This window comes from Squalius cephalus (assembly GCF_949319135.1).
Source record: "Squalius cephalus genome assembly, chromosome: 11".
Classification (NCBI taxonomy): domain Eukaryota; kingdom Metazoa; phylum Chordata; class Actinopteri; order Cypriniformes; family Leuciscidae; genus Squalius; species Squalius cephalus.
The window spans coordinates 2,809,703-2,836,687 of NC_137132.1; the positions used below are offsets into that span (position 1 = coordinate 2,809,703).

Below are 26,985 nucleotides of genomic sequence, written 5' to 3' on the forward strand. Positions count from 1 at the left end.
ATATTCGCAAAGCCTGTTGATTTCGGCAGAGAATTTACAGATGGAGAATGGGAAGATGCTTTACACCAGGTGCACTCCTCCTCACCCTGTGTGAGGCATGGCTTAGTTCAATTTTAGGTTCTTCATAAGCTCTAAGGTTCTTCAAGATGATTGTAATTGTAACTGTTAAATCTCAAAGAAAATCTAAATAAAAAAAATGCATGCACAATGTAACATTTATATAAATATTCAATTAAAAGCTACCCTAAAAAAAGTTTTAAAGTAAGATTTAAAAATGCTAAGAGATTTTGCTGGCCTTATCTCGATCGATAAAGAATTCCATAGTTTTGGAGCTAGTGAAGAAAAAGCCCCATCTCCCATCAATCGTAAATGAGTTAAAGGAACAGTTAAAAGACCAGTTTCAGATTAACGAAGGTCACGCGTTGGAGTATAGGGATTTAAAAGTTCGGTCAAGTATTGAGGTGCCAACCCATGTAAAGCCTTGTAAGAAAGCATCAGAATTTTAAAGTCTACCCTAACGGGGAGCCAATGCAAAGGCTCCAAAATGGGAGTAATGCGATCTCTTATTCTTGTAAGGTACTAGGTACTAACCCTGAACCTACCTATAAACCTAACCTTTACCCATGTAGTTACATTATATTAACCAGTACTTTCTTAGTACACTGTGTACACATAAGTGAACATACTGTAAAATAGAGTGCAACCAAAAATCTTTCTTTTTTCTGCGATACAGTGAATGACAGTGGCTTACATTATTGGAAGTTTAGTGTTAAGTGGTTAACTTACACCAAAATAAAAAATAACATGTATGCCTTCATCTCCGAAAATTTTATTTCATAATGAACTCAGTGCCGACTCGTTTTCCATCAGTTCTTTTTCGTGAATTGGAATGTGTGCAGAGGATTGTGGGTGATTGAAGGACATGAAGGATACACATGATGCACCCTCAAATATTAGCTAAATTGAGGATGCGAAACAAAGGATGCCTTCTAAGGATCCTTGAAATTGAGATGGCTTTCAGAGGCACTTGATGACGTGGCAGCCGAGATATGCAGCCTTACTAGGACACAGCCACGGTTTGAGAAACACCCGCAAATTATGTACAATATCCAAGAAATCAATCTTTGCCCCTTGATTTAAAAACCTCTGATCTATTTGTTTCTCTTTGTTCATAATGTTTTAGACTGTAATGATTGTACTCAGTGTTACTTACTCATCATGTTCTGCCCCAATTAAGCTCCTCAGGTTAAACCTCTGCAGTGTCTCCTCTGAGGACAACAACACAAACACTAAAGCTGACCACTGAGACGAGGAGAGTTTCACATTACGTAATCCTCCACGGCTCATATGAGGTTGAGCTTCGTTCACTAGAGAAAGATCACCCAGTTCATTCAGACAGTGAAACAGATTGATGTATTTATCTGGAGAGGGATTCTCACTGATCTTTTCTTTAATATAGTCAACTGTTTTCTCATTGTTGTGAGAGCTGTTTGCGGTCTTTGTCTTTAGTTCTTGTAAGAGACTCTGATTGGACTTCACTGACAGACCCAGAAGGAAACGAAGGAAAAGGTCCAGATGCCCATTTTTACTGTCTAAAGCCTCATCCACAGCTCTCTGATGGAGATCAGATAGTGAAACTTTAGTTGATTGTGTAGTCTGGTCAAACACATTGATGTTATTGTTGATAAAGGAGAGATGCACATATAGAGCTGCTAGATGTTCCTGAATGCTCAGATGAACAAAGCAGAAGACTTTCCCCTGACACAAGCCCAACTCCTCTCTGAAGATCTGAGTGCACAATCCTGAGTAAACTGATGCTTGTGTCACATCAATGCCACACTCGCTCAGGTCTTCCTCATAGAAGATCAGGTTGCCTTTCACAAGCTGCCGATAAGCCAGTTTCCCCAGTTTGACAATCATGTCTTCATCTTTCACTTTCTTCTCATAGTCCTTCTCATGTTTGATGTTGGTCTGAATGAGCAGGAAGTGTGTGTACATTTGAGAGAGAGTCTTGGGAATCTCTCCACTCTCTGCTTCACTCAACATCTTCTCTAGAACAGTGGCTGAGATCCAGCAGAACACTGGGATGTGGCACATAATAAAGAGGCTCCTTGATGACTTCAGGTGTTTGATGATTGTATTAGCCAGACTCTGATCACTGATTCTCTTCCTGAAGTATTCCTCCTTCTGTGTGTCACTGAAGCCTCGTACCTCTGTCACTCGATGGACACACTCAGAGGGGACGAGATCTGCTGCTGCTGGTCTGGAGGTGATCCAGATGAGAGCAGAGGGAAGCAGATTCCCCACAATGAGGTTCGTCAGCAGCTTGTCCACTGAGGCTGATTCAGTCACATCACACAATCTCACATCGCTCTGAAAATCCAGAGACAGACGACACTCATCCAGACCATCAAAGATGAATGAAACTTTATACTCATCACTGGATATGTCCATTTCTTTTGTTTCAGGGAAAAAGAGATGAAGAAGATCTGAAAGACTGAGTATTTTGTCCTTCATCAAGTTAAGCTCTCTGAAAGCAAGTGGAAACATGAGCTGGACGTCCTGATTCTCTTTCCCTTCAGCCCAGTCCAGGATGAACTTCTGCACAGAGACTGTTTTTCCAATGCCAGCGACTCCCTTTGTCAGCACAGTTCTGATGGGTTTGTCTTGTCCAGGTAAAGGTCTAAAGATTTCACTGCATTTGATCGGTGTGTCCTCTGTTTCTGCTCTCCTGGACTGTGTCTCAATCTGTCTCACCTCATGCTCATTATTGATCTCTCCACTTTCACTCTCTGAGATGTAGAGCTCTGTGTAGATCTCATTCAGGAGTGTTGGGTTTCCCTGCTTTGATATTCCCTCATACAAACACTCAAACTTCTCTCTCAGATTTGATCTCAACGTGTTGAGGACTTCAGCAGGTTTAGAGTCATGGCTGTAAGATTAAAATACCACATTATTACACAAGTTAGAGAAGTAAATAGCCATAAATTACACAACTGATTATTTGTTTGCTGTATTATGGGACACAGAACATCATTAGGTTTCTGAAATGTTTCAATTCTTAATCATGTGTTTGAGCGATGTGAATTGCAGCACCTAAAATGAAACAAAACAAAAAAAAAGTCCTACATTTTACCTGAAACCAGAATACATGCTTTCATTAAAGTCTTGTGGTTGAATCACAGGCGTGTTCACAGTTTTGTTTTTAACTGGTCTGGATGGAAGATTTGACCTTAAATCAGAATGAAGAGGGTAAAGAATCAGACACACTGATATTGATGTAATTGTGTCATTAACTGAGTAACAGACCAACAGCTTTTACAGTGTGTGAATGTATTAACAATACAATACATAGAGCTTTACACAAGAGCACAATGATAATCATTAATAGACTGAAACTTACAGGATTTCAACTTAGAATTATTCAGTTCAAATCCAGATCATTACACTTCTGTACAATAATAATAATAATAATAATAATAATAATAATATCATATAAATCAAATACTAAGTATATATTTTAAAGAAATGATATACCTGAGATCAGACTGTGTGTTTTCACTCTTAAATTCTTCTGGCTGATCCATAGAGCGGTTACTCTTCATAGACACACAGCTAGACTCTGGTTTTGATCTCTTCGGCTCAACTGAACTGGTTTTCAAACTAAGTAAAATAAAGAGTATACAGACTTATTTTGTGCACTTTTACAGGAATCTTCTGTCTTATGAAAGAACAGGGAGTGTTGTGACACTTTTGCTTTAACGTCTGGAACTCAGTGGTGTTTTGCACTGTCTCTCAAACTTTGATTATTTGAGAAATGAATTTACTGGTTTGCAAATGTTAAGCATGATTAAAAAAAATAAAAAAAAATAATACCAAAACGACTGAGAAAAACGGTAATATTAGGAATTAGGAATTCAAAACAACTATAAAATTATAGAATGACTTCAACTCAAGTGAACATCAACCGCGATCACATGACTCTTTTCAATGCCATAATGGAGGACGAAGGCTCAACCGACTTAAGAGACCAATGTTTTGCTGACCTTTAAAGATAAACCACCTTACTGTGCTCTTGTAACATTACTCTTGCTGTGAAGCATGTTCTGACCAGACACTGTGAAACTGTCAACAAATCTGAACCAGCAGTTTGAAAAATCTGCTTAATTTGACACATACTCCATTATATAAAGGTGGAAAACAAATCTCAGCTTACATTTACTTGATGTCGTTGCTAGTTTTAGACTGACTGATTGATACATTTTGCTTCTAATTCAAAAATGTCATACTATAAGCATAACTTTTATAGAAATTACATACCTTAGATCAGGACGTTTGTCTCCACTCTTAAACGTTAGTGGTATGTTCATAGAGCAGTTACTCTTCATAGACACACAGCTAGACTCTGGGTTTGAGCTCTTCTGCTGGACTGAACTGTAACAGACAGATTCAGTTTATTCCTTTATATCAGTATGGTTCCCATCATAAAGAATGAACACAGTAATCTAAACATTCATCTTTCATTAAAAACACTTTGAGGAAACTGATATTTTTATTTAAAGTCCCTGTAAAGTCAAAATTAAGTATGTGTTCTGAGTTTGTCACACCACAGAAAAATGTGTTATTAGCCACCCAGCCAAATTTGAATGATAAAAAAAGCCGGCAAGTACATAAAATAAGCGATCAAAATCTTGAAAAAATGAGCAGTAGTCTCTGCTCTCAAACGCTGGGGGCGTGTCCGCTGGCTGCGCTGAAACCACGCCCACTAGCGGGAAAGCTCGCTGCAGTCGCCACACTCAACTGTCACCGCTACAGCCGGAATGGATGCTCGTAGCATCTTAATTTGTTTTACAAAGCCATACATGTTCGAGCCTGGACTACCTACTATAATTATAACATAAGCACACAAGGCAACTTACACTCATTGGTGGGCACGCACTGCCGACGATGGCACCAGTTGTCGGCGCGACGGGAGGATGAAGGCCGAGGCGGGAGATAGTCGGTTCGGTTCGGCCACATTCACCAGTAACAGCGGATTATCAGTGAATGAATCCCAGTTGTCTCCGACGAAAGTTTATAAAACTATCCCATGTAAAATGATCACTACAGAGGCGGGTTTTGGCGGTGATCCTCAGCTCTCCATCAAGGTGGCTCTTCACAAAATTAATCCACCTCTTGTTGATATGAAAGTTTTTCGGAAATTTAAATAAGGACACCGATCTGTTTTGTACGTGATCGCATCCAGGTAATACGCATTTCCGCGACGAAGGCATAGCTAGCTAGCAAACTGTAGGATGTAGTAACTAATAGTAGGCTACTGACAGTAACTCGCGATTGAGTTGCAAACTGATGTGAATGGGCTCCAGTGCGTCATCAAGTTGGGGCGTGTCCAGGAGCTCAGGGGCTCCAGTGCGTCATCAAGTAGGGGCGTGTCCAGGAGCTCAGGGGCTCCAGTGCGTCATCGAGCCCCCCTTTTAGCCCCGCCCAAAAAATCCGGAACACAGCAACGGTGAAAAACTGTTTAACGGTCTAACTCCACAATTCAATACTTCACAGTTCACAGTCTTTGTAATATGATTTAGCAATACATTTCTAACATTTATAATGTGTTTAGAATTTTTTTTTAGAATTGCCTTTACAGGGACTTTAATATTTCATGTTAGTATTAAAACAAACTAAAACAGACAAATAGGCTACACACATAGGCTAAACAATAGGTTTCTGTGATCAGTGGGGGGGAATTAAAATCTGTGATCTTTTTCTGTGATGTAATACAATATTTAACAGTGTTTGTTGAAAGTACCTACATCCCTCAAGCTTTATTGGCTTAAAAACTGATCTACAAGCACAACTTTTCTCCACAACATTATTATATTTGGAATAAACGTTGTATTTTGTATAAACACAAAAGTTATTTTTTTTAAAAGCTGGTTTGATAAGGGTATTTGTAACATGGTGAGACAGTCAGGCAGGTAAAGGAGCAGACTGGGAAGCGAATCCACGTGCAGGTTTAGGTTTATTAAAATAATCCACAAGGTCATAGAACACAAGGTAACTGGCGTAAACAAATGAAAACACAGAACAGAAGTAAACAAGATAAACCAGAAAATGCACATTCAACGACTGACAGAGAATAAGTGAAACAAGGGCTATATATACACAGGCAGACACGCTTAACAATATAACAAGGGGTGTGGATAATAAAAAACCTGGGGAGACTAATCAACATGAAAACCTTCAAAGAACACACAAGACAGGAGAACACAGGTTGGGATCATAACAGTATTGTTTTAGTTCGTCATTTGTTTAACACTCAGGGATACCTTATGACGAGTTTCTTTTGCACTTTAATTTTCCTGTAACTCCCAAGGAATTTTTTTCTTGTATTTTCTGCAGTCAATTCTGGTATAATTTCCTTATGTAGAGATGTGTTGTCATCGGCTGATATGCCCATAATTAACCCAACTGATACAATATGTGGTAAAATTGTTTTTTACAGTCCAAAAACAACAACAAATCTATTCATTCTCTATTTTTAAAGTTTAGCTCTACTGCTTATTGGACTAAATTTGTTAATAACCTTGATTGGGAAAGTGTTTGGTTATTACCTCATTAGTTTGTGACAAACAAAGTGAAAGAAATTTATTTCAAAATAATACACAAATTCTACCCTGTCAAACATTTCCTTAGTAAGTTTAAAGGGCACCTATTATGACCCTTTTCACAAGATGTAAAATAAGTCTCTGATGTCCCCAGAGTGTGTATGTGAAGTTTTAGCTCAAAATACCCAACAGGTATTTTTTTTACAGCATGTTTAAATTGTCATTTTTTGGGGCTCAGAAAAACGTGCCGTTTTAGTGTGTATCCCTTTAAATGCAAATTAACTGCTGCTGTCGGCCCAAAAGGCGGAGCCTCATGAGCTCGCGCTCAGAGCCAGGACAATCTCATCTGATGATATCAGAACTGAAACTTTCAGTTGCGGTGTTCATTTCGACTCGGAGTCGGACAATAATGCCCACGGAGCCAGAGAATATATACTGTATGGAGATTGAACAGGTATAGTTTAGCTTAATTATTAGGGGTGTAACGATATTCGAACCGAACCGAAAAACCGCGATACACCACCAACGATACGAATCGCGATACTCTCATGGTGTACCGAACACGCCCGCCCCGCCCCCATTGGACCTCATGTCTTATGTGTACACAACGAATACAGTGTTGTTGCCTAACCACCATTAACCACATTTAATCGCAATAAGCTCAGTGTTTTGTTACTTTCGATAATAAGCAAGGTGTAATCTTTCAGATTCTGTCTATTTGATCACGAAATTCAAACATTAAATGCCGTTTTGGCGCTCTTTGATGTGGCGTGACCGGCTCCTCATTTAAAGCGGCAGCGCGGAGCGCGAGTAAACGCGAGCATCTCTTCCTCAGTTACAGAATAAACATGAATGGACACCTGAAGGTATGTTGAAAGATACAGTATACTTACTGAAAGGCATCATAACTCGTGTAATCGCTAAGTCAGTGTTTCAACAGCGGAAATACGTCAATAAAATGACAGCAACTGTGTAAATTATTATATTTCAATAATAAATTAGAGTAAAAACATTATGTTAATGTAAAAACTGCCTTATGTACAGTTTACATGTTTTCATACAATTTGTTACTTGAGTGTTGATTATTATTATTATTATTATTATATCTAAAAATAAATAGCAACTGAATTTAGGCTAAAAGTCTAGGCTCTGTTGTTAAGCTTTAATGTTATAGTAATGTGAAAGTAAGGGCTCCTATATAGTTTACAGCATTAGCAGATATTTTTTTTCCTCACGAGACGTTTACTTGTAATTGAATTAATTTAAAGACAAGGACACAATTTGTTAATTAAAGCACTGTTTAAAAAAAAAAGAAGCAATTTTAGCTTTCTAAACCCCCCACCCCACCTAAATGAACCGAACCGAACCGAACCGAGACGTCAAAACCGTGGGACGTACCGAACCGTCAGTTTTGTGTATCGTTACACCCCTATTAATTATGGTTATAACTTATTTGTCACTGCTTTTATCCACTAATAAAAGACCTTGTCCGAATGATGACCAAAATATACTGATGAGTTCAACTGAGTTTATTGTACATGACACAAAAGATGAAGCATTAGTTTTACTCCAGAAAATCACTGTAAGAGCAGCTAAATAAACACAGTATAAGATGTGAGCATTTAAGTCTTATCCAAAACTCTCTCTCTCTCTCCCTTTCATTAGCATGGAACATACACAGAGAAGTACACAAAACACTCGTTACAACTAACAGTAAACAAATATATACACACCTTTTCAGTCTGTGCTTAATAAACTGGTACACTGTAAATCCGTAAAACTATTTGATTAGTTTATTTTTATTTGTCATAAAGAGCGCGCTCTCACTTTCATTTCTGCCGTGGTCAGTAAAGTTAGTCCTGTCGCTCTGAAGACCGCAAGCTGGATCACGAACAGTACAGATCCATCCTCAAGTAACAACGAGAGTAAATGAAGACTGCTATGTTCATTTGTTCATTCTTACATCCAACAACAAAACACCTCAATCGCTTAGGAGACATTCTTGTCTACAGCGGCTCAAGTTTTGAAACAATGGCGGACTCGGTGTCCAGCTCACTCAGGGCGGGTCTAGGCTCAAACTGCAGTGTCAATCAACAGTCGTGGGAGGGGCCTGTGCAATTCTACATCACATTGCCCCGAATCTTAGAACAGCTCGTTCTGAGACAGTGCTTATGATTTATTGAGACTGTAAAAAAACCACTGGGTGGATTTTTATCATTCTAGGGTGGTTTTGCTCACACACTGCCAACACACATTTATGTTCAAACACCATGTAAAAGTGAATTTTGCATAATAGGTGCCTTTTAAGAAAGACAATGATGTTAGCTGCTCTTTTTCCTCTTTGCACTTAGAAACAGTACCCCACATTTTCAGGCATTGTCCACAGAAAAAATGTTGGGTTAAGCATATTGGGTCATTATGTTGGGTTATTTTTAATCTGTTAATTTTATTAGTCAAATTTCACATAAGTGTATGTTTTCTAACAAAAAGCCCCTTTTCTTAGTAGTCCTTAAAGAATTTGAAAATTACATTTCTACTATTCAAACTAGTACTCATAGAAAAGCTATTTAGAGTGTATAGAGTATTTGATGCGTTATTTTTCTTTTTTGTGTGGTCGTGTTCTTTGCTCCCCTGGCTCCAAAGTGTAGACTGTATAATTTTGTTGTTGTTCAAAGCATTATTATTTATTTATTTATATAAAGTGACAAAGCTAAAAAAATAATAATAACAAAAAAGTACCTGCATCCTGGTGAAAAATCTCCTTCTCTGGATCCTTGTGAATCAGCCATGATGAAGCTGCAGGAGAATCTGATGAGTTTGATCTCCTCCACTGACTCTGAATGAAGAAACATTCAGACACTAAATTAAATGATTAAGCAACCTTTATTATTTAGCTGAACATATCTCGAGTGTGGGAGAAAAAGTATCATGTGACTGCGTTAACTCAAGCTCAGTCACGTTTACACATATGCTGTTAAACTTATGAAGAACCACAGACATCACTAAATACAGAAGAAACCTTTAAGTGAAAGAAACCTTTTTTTAAAGATTTTATATCAAACATACAATCACTTAAAATGCCCTCCAGATATTCATATTAATTTGAGGAATTCACCGCACATGAACACTCACCTTGATCAAACTTTTACAAGATACAGGTTCTCAAATCCTCCAGCTTTAACATCATAAAGATACACGAACATTCCTGCATACACTTTGATAAACGTTTCTATTAAACACTCTGATGCTCTGATTTCCAGTATCGTTCGTATTTTTACCTGCTTAAAATGGCGACAGGTGAACTCTACCTTTCGCTTTGAATAACATGCAAGTATAGCAGATCCGTCTTACGCATTCACCAAAGACACACGCATTTCAACCGCCTCACACGCCACACCTGGTATTTCTCACGCTGAGGAGAAAGGGATAACTTGTCCCGCTAAACAATTAATGGACGAGGCGCAGGTAAATGGAACGAAGTTCTCTGCCGAGTTCATAGCTGCTGTTTTGAGTTACACAGAGTTAAATGCCACCTACCAGCCAATCAGAAATTAGAATTAGTTGTTTCCGGGTAAATTACGTGTTTTTTTTTTTTTTTTTTGTTTTTTTTACTTTTTTTTTTTGTTTTTTTTTATTAATGCCAAAATGAAGATGTAACAAGTACATAACAGGAACAATAATAATAATAAAAAAAAGACATAGATCACAAAAAAATATATAAAAACAAAATAAAGTGCCAGAGGAAAGAAAAAAGATTAAACATAGAAAGCAATCTTTGACTTTTCAAAGACTTTTTGTTTTTTATGCCCATCAAAGACAAAACATAGGAATTATAGTCTACTAGAAAAATAGACAGTAACGGGATCTTACCCAAAAATTTGCATTTGTGAATAAAAAATTTACCAAGAATCATAAACAAATTAATAACGTATTGAATATGAGAATTTGGATTATGATAAAGAAAAATAATACTAAAGGTGTTAATACATATTTTGACATTTGTTTTCTCTGAGAGATAGGTACATAACTCATTCCAAAAAGCTTTAACACAAACACATTCACAAAAAATATGTACAATTGTCTCTTCAGCATCACAGAAAGTGCATTTATCTTCTAGGTTTTGGATATACTTATTGAGTACACTATTACAGGGGTAACATCTATGTAATATTTTAAATGTAATTTCTTTTATCTTGTTTGTTAACAAATATTTGTGTGGAAGAGACCATACCACTCTCCAGTTAATATTGTATAACGCCATCCACTTGAAAGATGATACTGGCATAGATTTTCTGTTCATAAGATTACGAACAAACTGGTTATTGAACTTGTCATCAGTAATCAAAATCCCTTCAATTGAAATAGAAGTGTTATATAAAGATATAGGACTATAAGTTTGCTCTCCTTTCAAAAGAGTTTTTATACCACTAGGAATGGCGTTGAATACAATATTATATTCCTTTAACGAAGCCCCAAAACCAAATTTTCTGGAGAATTCTGGAAATGAATAAAACTGACCATTGTCATCCATCAGCTAATTAACAATATGTATGTTGTTTAAATACCATCTCTCAAAAAACAATGATTTATTTCTGTAAATAATATTCTGATTATTCCAAATAAAACAACGGTGTGGTGAAAAATTATGTTTGTAAACCAGTAACCATGATAATAAAACCTGTTGGTGAAATTTTGCTAATTTAATGGGTAGTTTACCAAGTGAGAAGGGGCACTGTAACAAAAATTCAATACCTCCAATTTTCTTAAAAACAAAATTAGGAAATACATTCCATATAGAGTCTGCTTTTTTAACAAATCTTTTTAACCAATTTACTTTTAACACATGGTTAAATAGGGTAAAGTCAACAACTCCAAGACCTCCATCACTAATCCTATTTTTTAGAACCTCCTTTTTAATTTTGTGTGATTTATTTTTCCATATGAAATTATATAATAATTTATCTAATAAGGAACATAATGACTTGGGACAATCCATTACAGAAAAGAGATAAGAAACTCTTGATGAGACAAATCTCTTGCCAACCAAGAATTTAATTTCTTTTTAATTACATCTCTAATAGGGTTTAAATTAATTTCTGTTATAACCATATTTGAATTCAATGATACTTTTACTCCCAAATAATTAACTACATCTTTAATTTGAATTCCACAGATCGCTGTTTTATCATTATTTTTTAAAGATAATATTTCACATTTTGAAATGTTGAGAGAGAGGCCAGAGATCTGAGAAAATTCTTGAATGGTCTCCAATGCTTTAGGAACTTCCAATTGATCTTTTAGGAAAACTGTGGTGTCGTCTGCAAATTGGGAAATTTTTATTTCTTTGTCATGAATTTTAATACCTTTAATCATATTATTCTGCTTGACCATTACATTTAAAACCTGAGTAACTATCAAGAAAAGAAAGGGTGAGATAGGGCAACCCTGTCTTATTCCTCTGTGAATAGGAAATTTAGGTGTTGTTCCAGAAAAAAGTTTAACACAACTACTTCCTCTTACATATAATGTTTTTACTGCAATGATAAAATAGTTATTAAAGTCAAAGAATTGTAATACACTAAAAATGAAATTATGGCTAACTGTATCGAAGGCTTTTTGGAAGTCTAAAAACATAATTAGAGCAGGATCCAAAACCAAATCACGATAATCAATCAAATCAAGAACTAACCTTACATTGTTTGATATGTGACGTCCCTAAATCCTGACTGGCACTCATCAATCAAATCATCCAGGCCATATTTTAGTCGTTTTGCCAGAACAGATGCCAAAATTTTATAGTCGTTATTTAATAATGTGATTGGGCGCCAGTTATCAATCAAAAGAGTGTCTTTATGGGATTTTGGTACTAGGGTTATAACACCCTCTCTCATTGATGGAGGAAGGCATCCATTTACAAATGATTCTTCATACACTGCCAATAAAAATTTAGATAAAGGGACACAAAAAGTTTTATATAGCTCTGAAGTCAACCCATCACTCCCTGGAGATTTGTTATTTTTCAAGTTATTAATCCCTTCTTTAACTTCTTCCAATGATATATTTTTTGAACATATAGAATTAAAATCATTACTAACAGTTTTTATTGAAGTAATAGAATTTAGAATAGGATAGGGGTCAATAACATTAACATCCTTTTCATACAATTTACCAAAAAAAATTGTTATATGGGATGAGATAAGAGTTGTATCCTCACAGACAGCACCATCAATTTTCATTTTTCTAATAGCATTTACCTCCACCCTTCTTTTTTCAAGACTAAAGAAATATTTACTGTTTTTTTCTCCCATCTCTAACCACTTCTTTCTTGACCTAATAAAGGCCCCCTTGGCTTTTTCTTCATATATTTTGTTAAGTTTATTTTGGAGTTCATTCAAAGTGGCCTGATCCTCGACAGTTAAAGTGGCTTTCTCCATTAAATTAGTAATTTCAGCTGAAATTTCAATTAAGTCTGCCCTTCTTTTACAGTTTTTTTCAATCGCTAACAAGCGCTTACCCATACTTCAGATACTTTTTCTAAACTCTTAACACAGACTCACACCTACAAAACACAATTGGCCAAATGGTTAATTGTCTTCTCAAAAACACATTTAGTTAAATATACACTAACTCTTCATTTCAAAACAGAACACATGTTTATCTGCACACACTAACTTTACCAAAACACTGGAAATCTGACTCAAAATGAAATTTTTCTGTCAAAGAATAACACTTGTTTTCACTTCACAAGGTACATGCAGTCAATCAAAGTACACCAGGTTTCAAAATACTGGCTATTGTTGACATTACAAAAACTGCATAGACTTTTATGTTTCAGTTTTACAGGTATTTGCATGCAAAACGTGCAATCCACCGTTTTACACTAAATTCTTGGTTGGGAACTGTATGTCCACATGTACAGTACTGTTCACATTCAAAAACATCCCAGTAAAAAGCAAATCAGTTTTTATTCCTTTACTGTTTACTACAGGAGGTACAGTAGAAACACGGTTTGATAGAACAGAAAAAGTTTTACAGTATTGCTTACAGTGAACAAAATATCCACAAGAGCATTCTGAACAAAAAAACAACAGCAAACCCCCCCCCCCCCCCCCCCCCCCCCCCACAAAATTACTGTATCTAATCTCTGCGATCTTTAGGGTTAGGCCACATGTTTTCATCAAGATCACATCTGATATCATCCAAGGCGATGCACCTGGGATAAAACTGCTTGGTATGTCGGATCCACCCTTGGAGCTAGCATCAATGGCTTCAAGGAGGGACATCTGGTCATGTGGCTGATGGTCATAAACCTTCCACCTTCACATTACATTTTGTCCAGGTTGACGCCTTTTGGCCAGATTGAATCCTGCCTCATCTATATGTATATGAATTCATGAGGGGCCTGGCTGGCCTCCAATTCCATAACTCTCAAAACAAAGTTTATGTAAATCATGTCATTACTGTATACTATACTGTAACCTATTACTGTGTAGGTTACCTACTTGCAAAGTGCAAAGCTTATAGAACTGGACATTGAATTGAATATACAGTACACTATACCTGGACATATTGTCGTTAGCTCCTTGACTCTCTCACTGATATATTGTTTTTGAACTGATATCATTGCAGAAGCAGAGGTTTTTATAAACTTTCATATTGTGAAATATTAGTACAATTTGAAATAACTGATTTCTGTTTAAAAATATGTATGTCATGTAATAAATTGTGTAAAATGTAATTTATTCCTGTGATGAAAAGCTGAATTTTCAGCATCATTACTCCAGGAAGATGCATATGGACTCGAAAAGCTTGTTTCTTCATGACATTGTTCAAAAGCAACACATTTTGCTAGCAATCAAAATCACATTTTGCTAAAATCATGAAATTTACAAAAATGGTAAAAGTTAATGTAAATGGTAAATAAATAAATGCAGTCCATACTGTATCTAAGGTTTGGAATATTGTTTTTGCTATTGTGGGATGTTGTGTGTTAACATTTGTAAATACTACAAACACAATCCATCATTTTTGTCTGTTAAGAAAATGTAAGCATTATGTAAATGTGTTCTCTGACTGCATATTGTGTGAAAACGACAAGAAATGTGTGAATGGTATGGCCACAAAAGACCGATGCTGTGCTAATTGTGTTTAGAGTTTTGAAAATGTGAACACTGATTGGACAAACGCTTGTTAGCGACTGAAAAAAACTGTAATAGCTATTTTTTTACCATAGGTCCTAACAGCACACCCTATTTCAAATTTCAAATGTTCCCATTGTTTACCAAATTCACCATTATTAATTGCAGAGTTCCAGTGATTTTGGATGAGTCTTTCTATAATGGATTTCAAGTCTTCAAAATTTAGCAATGAATTATTGAGCTTCCAGTATCCTCCACTAATTCTATGATCCTTACGCCCAGACAATGCAATTTTAAGGCTAATAATTTTATGGTCAGTTAAAGCAGCAGGCAAAATAGATGTTTCTAAAATAGAAGGTTCTAAGTCTGAGGAAACCAACCAAAGGTCAATACGCGACTGTAATGAGAAATTTTTGTTGCTCCAAGTAAACTGCTTAGTTGAGGGGTTTTTTACCCTCCAGATATCAATCAAGTCAAGGCTGTAACTTAAACGTATAAGATCACTGGATTCACTGTTTGCTCTAGGAGGAAATCTATCCATTGAACCATTCATGACCAAATTAAAATCACCACCAATTATTCATTTAGCATTAGGGTTATTACTCATGGCAGAATTGACACAGTCTTCAATTTCACCTAATAACAAAGTGTTTGCATCTTTTGAACAGTACCCATAAACATTAACAATAATGAATTTACAATCATTGATATCAATCAGTAGCATTATCCAATGACCTTTAGAGTCACCCTTGCTCCATACACATTTTCCACGGAAAGTATGTGACAAAATTGCAACTCCACCAGAGTGACTTGACCCGTGAGCTAACCACATCTCACCTCCCCATTGGTTTTTCCAAAAATTTAAATCCTCAGGGCACGAATGAGACTCTTGAATGAAAATGAAAAGTTCCTCAAACCTCTGGCATTAATGGAACATAGTTTTAAAACCATCAAACGTCGAAACAAAAACAAATAAAAAGAGTCGAAAAAAGAAAGAAAAAGAAAGCTTAGCTTTTCTCCTTCTAAATTTGAACATATAGGCAAACAGCCATTAAATGATTGTAAACGTATCAAATAAAGAAGTGCTTATTTTCAGTAGAATCTTCCTTGATTTTACTCAAACACTAGCAGGAATCAGGAAGTATCCATTTTTTCTGGAACGATTTCTTTGCCGGCAATATATGCTTTAAAGCCGATGAAGTAAGCCTTTTTCCCTTCGTTGCGTGCTTTTTGTACATAAGGCCAGAGTAGTGCACGGGATCCTTTTTCTTCTTTTGTCAGGTCTTCTCCGAAGCGTATTTTGCGTTCTTTCAGGTATTCGCTGTTTTTTGCACTCTTCCAGATGAAGTCTCTCACCCAGCGCAGTGCAAAGAGGATGATAATGGCCCTCGCACGACCCGACACCGGCCTGCCCAATCTATGAGCAACATCCACCGCCTCGCACATTTTTTCTGCAAGCTCAGGTACCACTCCTTTGCAGATCTCTGTCACTTTGATCTTGACATTTTCAGTTTCCGTTTCTGGAACTCCGTATAGTCGTAGGCACCACCGCCGTTTGTAGCGCTCTGCTTCCACGATTCTGTTTTCCAACTGAGATATCGTTGCTGCTTGTTCGGAAACTTTAGCTGTTAGTTCGCCTTTACACTTCTGCAGATCCACAATTTCTGCGTTGACAAAAAGTAGTGACGATTTCAGCTCTTCAATGGTGTTTGAATTCGTTTTTATCATTTCTTCAAGGGAGTCCGCTCTCTTGTTAAGGGCTGTGATAATGTTTTCTTGAAGCTCGTGCAACGAAAGATCAGCTTTTTGTTTTTTTGACGCTGGGCTATTTGTCGGCGTTCCGGCGAGGAGAGGTGGAAATGATTCGGCGCTAAAATCCAGCTCTTTTGAAAGATGCTTTTTCCCACTTAGACTTTTTGACTTGTTAGATTCCGTAGGATACGAGTGGTCCAATTTCTGGATACCTTTCTTGCTCTTTTCATTTGCGCCACTCATTTTTGCGATGTTAATTTCGGTTAACTTTCACTGATTTCTGATTTTTCTCTTTTTACATTATCAAGTAAAGTGTTCAAGTGTTCCAACGATTCAAGCACTTAAAAAAACTAGGTCATCTGTTTAAAACAACATTTTGAAGGAGTAATGGCCAAAGCCTATATAGAGAAACTTACAACGCGTGTGTTTTCGGCGCCATCTTGTCGCCTTCTTCCGGTAAATTACGTGTGTCCCACTGCAAGCACGTTCATTACTTCTTCTTCTTCTTCTTCTTTTTTATTGGCGGTTAGCAACTATTTCTTGTGCATTACCGCCACCACTGGACTGGAGTAAGGAACGGGAGTTACTGACTATTCTGTACTGTTTTAAACAAACAAAATAAACAAACAAAACAAACAAATAAAAAAACAAACAAAACAATCAGATAAGTAGAGTTTATATCCTTTTAAAAAGGCCTGTACTTTTCAAAAAAGCAAGTAAGAAACCAAACATTTCTCCTGAACTTCTTTCCAATAAGGTCTTAGTATCTAGAGACACTTGCTTTGCTTCCAGCTGATTAACAAGCCTTTGCCTAGCCTGATTGTATTTATGGCAGTAAATTATTACATGCTCTACTGTTTCAGGTGTATGGCTTTGGCAATACTCACAATTTCCATCACCATGCTTTCTCATTAAGAACAATGTACTATTCAGCTTTGTATGACCCAACCTCATTCTAGTCAGCACAATTTCTTCCTGTCAAGTTCTGGTTGTGTGTGTATCTTTTCCCACTTTCCCTTGTATCCTATAGATGTCTTCCTGTGCACCCATTGTCCCAGATATGTTGCCACTTTTTAATGGTTTTAGCCTTAACTATACTTTTTATCTCTGCTTTACTGTATCTCACGTCTATATCTATATTGTTTTTCCCTGTTGCTCTCTTTGCATGTTCATCAGCCAGTTCGTTACCCTCCACTCCTATATGAGCTGGAACCCATAAGAATGTCACCCTCCTTCCTGATGCTTGCAGTCCATTTACTAGCTGTAAAATTTCAATTAAAATATCTTCCCTTGATTCAGACTGAAAGTTCTGAATACTAATCAGTGCTGAACTAGAATCAGAGGCAATCACTGTCTGCAAACAATTATTTGACTCTAGCCACAAAAGTGCTAGCCATATGGCTACCAGTTCAGCAGTATACACTGCTAGGTCATCACTTATCCTTTTAGCCTTTACTATGCCCACCTCAGCGATTACATAAGCTACCCCTACTCTCTTCTCAATATTTTTAGAAGCATCTGTAAAAACCTTTACATACTGTTTATATTTTCCTGTTATATAGTTGCTTACCCCATATTTATCCACTCCATCATTCTTCCTTTCCTCCAACAGTCCTAAATCAACCTTCACTCCCTCTAATATCCAAGGATATACCACAGTAGGGCTGATGTTCAGAGAACCAATTCCCATATTATTCACCTTATCTTTTATAACCCATCCATAACTCTTAACTTTCATACTTTCTTTTTCCTGGCATTCCCTTAACACTGTCTGAGACATGTGATTCTCTTTATGCCCCTTAATATTTGCCCAGTATACCAGTGCTAGCTGGTCCCTCCTCAAATGCAGTGGCACCTCCCCCACCTCTACCTGAATTGCAGCTACTGGAGAAGTTTTAATTGCTCCACTAATTATCCTCATTGCTTGATTATGCATACCATCAATTTTGCTTAAACTTGTCTTAGAGGCTGATCCATACGCTATACAGCCATAGTCAAACACTGATCTCATTAGACCTGTATAGATGGTTTTTAATGCTGACCTTGTAGCCCCCCAATCTATCCCACACAGACATCTCATGACATTTAGTATCCTTTTACATTTATCTACCATCTTTTGGATGTGACATGCCCATGTCAACCTCTTATCGAACCAGACTCCCAGATATTTAAAGATCTCAACCCTCTCCAATTCTTTACCTGACATCATTATTTTTAATTCTTGGCTAATTTTTTTCCTTGTAAAAAACATAACCTTAGTCTTCTATATTGAGATCCTAAACCCCCATTGCACTCCCCATTGCTGAACTTCATTCACAGCATCTTGCATCTTACTCACAATAAACTCAATGTTCCTCCCCTTCTTCCACATTGCACCGTCATCCGCAAATAACGCTACTCCATCTAGGCCTTCCACGTCTTTAAATATCTGGTCTATCATAATTACAAATAATAAAGGACTCACAATGCTTCCTTGAGGGATACCATTTCTACTCTAAAACTCTCACTTAGTTCCCCATCAATTCTAACTCTCAACGTTCTTCTAGATAAGAAAGCTCTAATCCACTGATACATCCGTCCCCTAATTCCCATCTGGTTCAATTGAATTAATAGTCCTTCTGTCCACATCATATCATAGGCTTTCTCTATGTCAAAAAATACTGCCACCACAGTCTCTTTATTCACTTGGGCCTTTCTTATTGCTTCCTCCAGGCATACCACTGGGTCCATAGTACCCCTTCCCCTTCTGAAGCCACAAAACCTTCTTCTTCTTCTGTTAAGTTTTATGGCAGTTTACAGTCAAAGTGTATTACCGCCATCTACTGGACTGAGGTGCAATCAAATGGATGTCATTCACACACACACACACACACACACACACACACACACACACACACACACACACACGCAAAAATAAAATCCTATTTGCTAGTTGTGTTTCTTTGATAAATGTTATCATAGCATTAGTGATGTTTTCTGATCTAGGCTCACATAATAAAGTTTCTAAAGAAAATGTTTTATTTACTGCATTCACTTCCCTCTTCAGTTTCTCTCTTTGTCTGGAAAAACATATGCACCTTAAAAGAACATGATCTACATCCTCTCTCACTCCACAATTCTCACATTTCCCAGATGGATGTTTATGTAAAATGTATAAGCTGTTATCAGGGTTGCCAACTCTCACGCATCTGGCGTGACAGTCACGCATTCAGCCTCAATCTCACGCTCTCACGCTTAACAAAGAAATCTCACGCTAAAATAGACATTCTTCTGTGCTGTATTTTTTTTTTTTCACTCATGTGCACTAAATTTCAGAATTAACAATTCAGGCTCTTAACTACTGGATGGACCACTATTTATGGCGCAAATTAGTTAAAATCTCCCGGAATCTAGAGCGAGCACGCATGCGAGACAGAGACTGTGCTCCAAACCGCGTAGCGCAGAGGGAAAGCAAGCAAGAGACCGGTGTGCAAGGGCGTCGCTAGGGCTGGGCTAAGGGGGCTTAAGCCCCGAATGTTTTTAGTTAAGCCCCGAATATTTTTTTAGCTTGTCTTTCTCATAGAGCAAAACAATTAATCAAAAAAAAAAAAAAAAATGAATAAGATTACAGCAGCCGCGATTACCATGAAAAGTGCATATTACCAGCAGTTTTATTTATATTTTTCCCTTTGCATTAAAGATACTTACGACTTGAGTTTGCAGCGTTGAGCATTGTAGCCAATCACTGACATGTCTGTTGAACGCATCGGCCAATCAGAGGCGTTTAAATGAGTCGCTGTGCTGAAGATGTGTTTTGCGCGAGCTCACCGAGTTCTACACTTTCGCAAACCTGTCATTATTATTGCCTATAAACTTAAGATGCAAATAAAAGATTCACTGCAATGTATTTGATATTCTTGATGCTGTTCTGATGCGCTCCATTACGCACCGCTCTGTTTGGTGTTAGGATGAGTAAAAGTTTAGCGGTCTAGCTCTTCAATGTCAGAATGATTAAAGAAGTGAACGAATGCCTGGCAAAATGTAAGTGGAAAACATTTAATATTTGACTGTTTTAAAATAGAAATGTTCAACTACCGACAGTATCCGGTGACGCGAATTACTCAACTTTTTTTATTTATTTATTTATTAAATTGAGCCTTTTTGAATGGAAAATATGCTATAATTTCCTTGATTCATTTAGAGAGAGTGCATGCATAATTAAAAATAAAATATTATTTGCAAATAGTTACAATTATTTCACTAATACAATAAGTTTTTTTTTTTTCTTTATTCCCTTAAATCGCTTTTATAATTAATTAATTCCTTTAAATAAAAATACCCCAAAAAAATTTGGGTTGGAATATTCCCGTAAACCAAACCTCTTCTTGTCTGTTTGAATAACTATATTTGCAACTTGAGATATATTTTTGTATATTGTATAAGTGTCTACCTTTTTTATCCTTATCCCATTCAGCTTGCCATATTTTATTAACTTTGTGATTATTAATGAGTACCTTAACTTCTGATTTACTGAGGGGAATGCTTAATTGAACTTCCTCTTCTTTAGTAGCCTCTTTTGCCAGCCTATCTGCTTCCTCATTACCACCAACTCCTTTATGGGCAGGAACCCATACAAACTGGATTAATATTCCCTGTTGACTAATTGCAAATATGATATTATTAATTTCATTCAATAAGTCCTGTCGGCATGATGATTCTCCATTTTGAATGGAAGTGAGAGATGACATAGAATCAGAACAAATAACTGCCTTAGGGGGCCTAACTTCTTCTATCCAATGCAATGCAATATTAATGGCTGTCATTTCTGCTGCAAATATGGACAAATGATCTGATGTTCTCTTTTTAATTGAGATTTTATAATCAGGGATGTAAGCTGCAATACCCGTTTTACCCTCTGAATCTTTAGATGCATCTGTATAAATCTGTGTTGTATTATAGTACCTACTTTCTAAATATTGCTCTATGTTCTGATACACTTCTCTATATATACAGTACAGGCCAAAAGTTTGGACACATTACTATTTTTAATGTTTTTGAAAGAAGTTTCTTCTGCTCATCAAGCCTGCAGTTATTTGATCAAAAATACAGAAAAAAATGTAGTATTGTGATATATTATTACAATTTAAAATAATTGGTTTTCAATTTATTATACTTTAAATTATCATTTATTTCAGTGATGCAAAGCTGAATTTTCAGGATCATTACTCCAGTCTTCAGTGTCACATGTGACATCCAGTCAATCACATGATCCTTTAGAAATCACTCTAATATTCTGATTTATTATGAGTGTTGGAAACAGTTCTGCTGCCTAATATATTTGATGAATAAAAGGTTAAAAAGAACTGCATTTATAAAAAAAAAAAAAAAAAAAAATTAATATAAATCTTCTTTATTATCACTTTTTATCAATTTAACACATCCTTGCTGAATAAAATTATTGATTTATTTAAAAAAAAATAAAGAAAAAAATGACTGACCAGTAGTGTATATTGTTGTTATAAAAGATTTCTATCTTGAAAACATTTGCTTCTTTTTTTTTCTTTTCTTTTTTCTTTTTCTTTTTTTTTTATTCATCAAAGTATCCTAAAAAAGTATCACAGGTTGTGAAAAAATATTAAGCAGCAGAACTGTTTCCAACTTTGATAATGAATCATCATATTAGAATGATTTCTAAAGGATCATTTGATAGACTGGAGTAATGATCCTGAAAATTCAGCTTTGCATCACCGAAATAAATGATAATTTAAAGTATAATAAATTGAAAACCAATTATTTTAAATTGTAATATATCACAATATTACATTTTCTGTATTTTTGATCAAATAAACACAGGCTTGATGAGCAGAAGAAACTTCTTTCAAAAAAAAATTAAAAATAGTAATGTGTCCAAACTTTTGGCCTGTACTGTGTATATATATATATATATATATATCTCTGGTTTCCATGTTCAACATAGGGGAGCAGAACAGCCAAGGAGGAGTTGATACCAGGGGTACTGTCTTACTACAAGTGATATCATCTATTTCCATTTGATTTGCTAGTTTATTACCAACCTAACCAAAGCTACAAATCTGGGTTCTACCATACTCCCAACACTCATTAAGAACTTTCTTAGTAGGGTGTGATTCATCATGTCCATTTAAATTAATCCAGTACGCCATACTCAATTTAAGACGTCTGAGGCTTAAAGGTATTTCTCCTGTTTGTACTTGCAACGCTGGTATGGAAGAGGTTCTAAATGCTCCGCAACATATCCTCAAACTTTTAGCCTGCATTCTATTGATTTCACTAAGCAATGTCTTAGATGCTGAAAGATACAATACATCCATAATCCAAAACCGATCTTATCAATGCAGTATAAATTATTTTAAGGGACATCCCTGAAGCTCCTAGTTGTATCCTGATAAACATTAATGCCTTTTTTGGACTTCTCAATTATTCTCTGAATGTGTGAGAGGCAGCTGCAGCCCCGCAGACTCACTTCTTGCTAGACACCAGTGGCTGGACACCAGTGGATGGACAGCAGACGTCATTTCCGTATCGTCATTCACTTTTCAAATTTGACGCGCCATGCAGATGTCAGCGGTAAGAAAAAATAATAAACTGTCGATGATTTATAGGTCATGTCAGAATTAAAATGCACAAACTAGCTAGTTAAAAAAAAAAAACGTCTTGTTTTCAAGGTACTGTGTCGTGTTTTTTAAACAATAGATTTTCCAATTAAATCGTTCTTTGAGTGGTATGATTTAATATTGTAAATACGTTTTTTTTTCACTTGGATGTGTGAAGATTGTACCCAGTTAACGAGATCTCATAGAACAGTCTTGGCAGAGAATAATCTAAAATGCTAGGTTGTCTATGCACACGAGAGTTTGCTAGCTAGCTATGTTTTTTTGTTTTTTGTTGAAGTAGTACTTTTCCCTATGCACGTGTAAATGCCTGATGTTAAATAGGTTTATGATCTGTTCTTCGGTCTACCTCAGGCAAACTTAAAACTCCAAAATTGATTAAGCAATCAATTAATTCAGCTTTAATTTTCTTTTTCAAAAATTGTTTGGGAATCGCAATTTGGAAGTGGTCAGCTATTATTAACAATTCATCTTTCCTGCATTTATCAATCACCTCTAATGAGGGATTATCCACAAAGCTCTGCAAGTTAAACGCCATCAAACCTCATCACGATGTGCCACCAGACTAAATTTGCTCTACCTAATACACTTCCACCTGTAGCCAATTAACACATCTCACTCCTCAAAAGAGAAAAACAATCAATTTTTTTAGGACGAGCCCCCAATTATGTTACGTTCACATAATGTATTTGGCATCTAGAGGTTATGAAACGTAACAGACAAAATAAAAATAGAGAAAGTTGTTTAAAGTAATATTCTTGCACTCTATTGAGGAGATATAATGGGATAAATTAAGAAACAGGCAGAGACCAAACTGTATTTGTACTTGCTTTTAGTAAGTAATATAAATTTGATATAACAAAACACCCAATAATACAAACAGTGAATCAAATATACGTCCAAACAATATATTTACAAATTATATACAACATAAACGATAAATGATTACAAAGCGAGGGACAAGAGCGGTGCTAAAGAAAAGAAATAAATAAAAAACAAAACAAGAACTAAACCCCAGAACAAACACTAAACTCAAGTAAAGAAAGCAAAGAAAATAATCTTCAGCGTAAAACGCCACTAAATACCCTACCTAATAAACAGAAATACATAAGTTGGCACCCACTCATAAACTAGTGTGTTAAATAGTTTTTACTCTGCGTGTTGTAAAATGTATATCACGTGATGTACTAACCTGGTCCCATCGCTATGCAACGATGAAAGACTTAACAAGCTCAGAGAAAATCAAGAGTCGGATCACAGCATAAACGCAGTAAAACAGCGTTACGAAGAGCTCAGAGTAAACTTTAACACACCAAAACTAAACAATAACAAGCAAGAAACAAATGACCACAAGAGAGCAAAACAAAGGAGAGACGAAGAAGCCGCTCTCCCGCACTGGCATCATTTCCGGATCTTTATACGCACACCCCAGTCTCTGATTGGTTCTCGGGCTGTCAGGTGAACTCAATGAGTGACAGGAACATCCTCCAATCACAAGAGAGAGAGAGAAAAAACAAAACAACCCTCCCAAACCACACAGGACGTAACATGATGTTTAAAGCGCTTTGGTGGCCATGGGTCTGTTGAAAGCGCTATATAGCCTAAATCCAATCCATCATTTTACATATTTTGTATAGGAGAATGTTAACATTTATATAAGTTTTTTGTATAACTAAAGTTTTTTTTGTTTTTGTTACCACACTATTTTTTACAGTCCGTCACACACACAACTTTTCACCTACATTGTTCCTTTTTTTTTGGAAAGTTATTACCGTATTTTTCGGACTATAAGTCGCTCCGGAGTATAAGTCGCATCAGTCAAAAAATGCCTCATGAAGTGAAAAAAAACATATATAAGTCGCACTGGACTATAAGTCGCATTTATTTAGAAATTTATTTCACAAAATCCAAGACCAAGAACAGACATTTAATCAGGAAAGGCAAGTTATTCAACTACACAGTAGCACACAGAACAACATACTGAATAGGTGTCCAGTATGTTAACGTAACACATTAACGCCCGTTTCACACATACTCCGTTTGTAGTGCGTATATTTTTCCGTACCCTTGTTAACAGGTCAGAGCTTTCACAATGCACGCGGTTGCAGTCCGTCGATCCGTTCCAGGTGCGGTGTATACAGCAGTGCTGCGATCGTTTCCGCACCGAGTCTATTTTTGCTGTGCTGCACGCGCTGAATTAAAGTGACAGCACACGGTTTGTGGTCAAAATGAATACAGATTGACCAGATTGACATGAAAATGTAGAAATTTCATCATAAATGCATTTAATTAAATACTATTTTTTTTACTACTACTATTATTTTTCACAGTCATCTTTTTACTTTAAGCGTTGGTAAATCAAGGAAAACTACAATTTACTTCAACAAGGCGACATAATGAACAACACTCGTCTCATTCGTGGAGGTGGAAAAACAAGTTATTTGTGACATGCAAGATTTATTGTATAAAGATTTAAATTATGCAAAAGAAAGGGTATGAGTCTGCTGTTTTTGTCAATTTTAAGTTTTAATTTAAAATGTATGCGATTTTAATATAAGTGCATGGTTAAATATTTTACCACTTGCTTGAGCAACTTAATATATAATTATATAGAAGTAATGCATTGAATAATAGTTTGTTTAAATTGTGTTTAAACGTGAATACGTCTATTTAAGAGTATACGTATAAAGAGAATCGCAATGCTGACAAAAATCGTTGTCTTTTTTTTTAAATAAAATTTGCTGATAACTTCTGGATTTGAAATACAATGTGTTTGGGGTTACAGCCGCGGGTCAGTTACGCACTGCAAACGCAGCTTATGTGAAAGCACTTTAGCGCGTGCTGCTCCTGCACAGCATATGCACCGCACACGCACTGCACACGTTATTCAGCTACACAATAGCATAAAGAACAAATATCTAGGAGGCTGAATAAGCTAAATTAACATAAGCCAGCGAGTCCAACAAGCAAGTTACCAGTACAAGTTCACCAAGCTCCCGCGATCTCATTCCTCATCATTTTCTTCATCATCCGTGTCGCTTCTGAACAACTCCGCCAACTAGAGCGCCCCCTCGCGGCTGTAGACGGTAATGTTTTCTCTTGGTTCATCTCAGTCTGAATTAATTTTGATATATAAGTCGCACCTGACTATAAGTCGCAGGACCAGCCAAACTATGAAAAAAAGTGCGACTTATAGTCCGGAAAATACGGTAATTGGATTTTTGTAAACTCTTATGAATTATAAGGTACTACCGGTATTTCATATGTGTCACTATACTTATTACGTAAACAATCTATTAATACTACCCTCTTCTTTTAGGCAAATCACATTAGTGTGCGTAAAGGGACGGAGCTACCACCAATACAGAAATGCACAGAGTGCTGCAGCCGGTATCACTGCCCGCTGTGCAATTCAAAAATTTGAGGAGGTTTGTCTAGAGGTGATCCTCTCAGACGGAGATGCCGCCTACCTTACCCTGTCATTACAGTTTTTTACAATCGCTATGACAGATTTTTCAATACATTTAACAAGTTTCCTAAACTCTTAACACACCAACACACCTAAAACACACAATTGGCAAAACGATTAATTTCATGCTCAAAATCACACATTATAAACTAAACTGCAAAACTAATTTTCAAAATACAATAATACACTAACACAATACACCATGTCTACCAAAACATTAACACATGTTCTCTTACACCAGGAACATTTAGTCAATCATAGCACAATGTCATAAAAAACACTAACATCAGCTGAAATTACAGAAACTACATTATTTTATATGTGTCAGGTCTGCCCTTATACAACATACATATTATTCTATAGATATATTATACTATATCTATTATATCTATAGA

At 36.3% G+C, this 26,985-nt stretch overlaps 1 protein-coding gene across 1 annotated transcript in view; it reads right to left on the reverse strand.

The window, feature by feature from the left end:
• Positions 1-9,810, reverse strand: part of LOC307167408 (NACHT, LRR and PYD domains-containing protein 3-like) — a 147,815-nt gene extending 138,005 nt beyond the window's left edge. Inside the window, exons 1-6 of the mRNA XM_079886483.1 lie at positions 9,735-9,810; positions 9,342-9,438; positions 4,321-4,434; positions 3,538-3,663; positions 3,137-3,232; positions 1,214-2,932 (exon numbers count right to left, since the gene is read on the reverse strand). Coding sequence (XP_079742609.1) covers positions 1,214-2,932; positions 3,137-3,232; positions 3,538-3,663; positions 4,321-4,434; positions 9,342-9,391 — 2,105 coding nt within the window. The 5' untranslated portion in view covers positions 9,392-9,438; positions 9,735-9,810. The remainder of the gene's footprint in view (positions 1-1,213; positions 2,933-3,136; positions 3,233-3,537; positions 3,664-4,320; positions 4,435-9,341; positions 9,439-9,734) is intronic.
• Between the last annotated feature and the right edge of the window lie 17,175 nt (positions 9,811-26,985).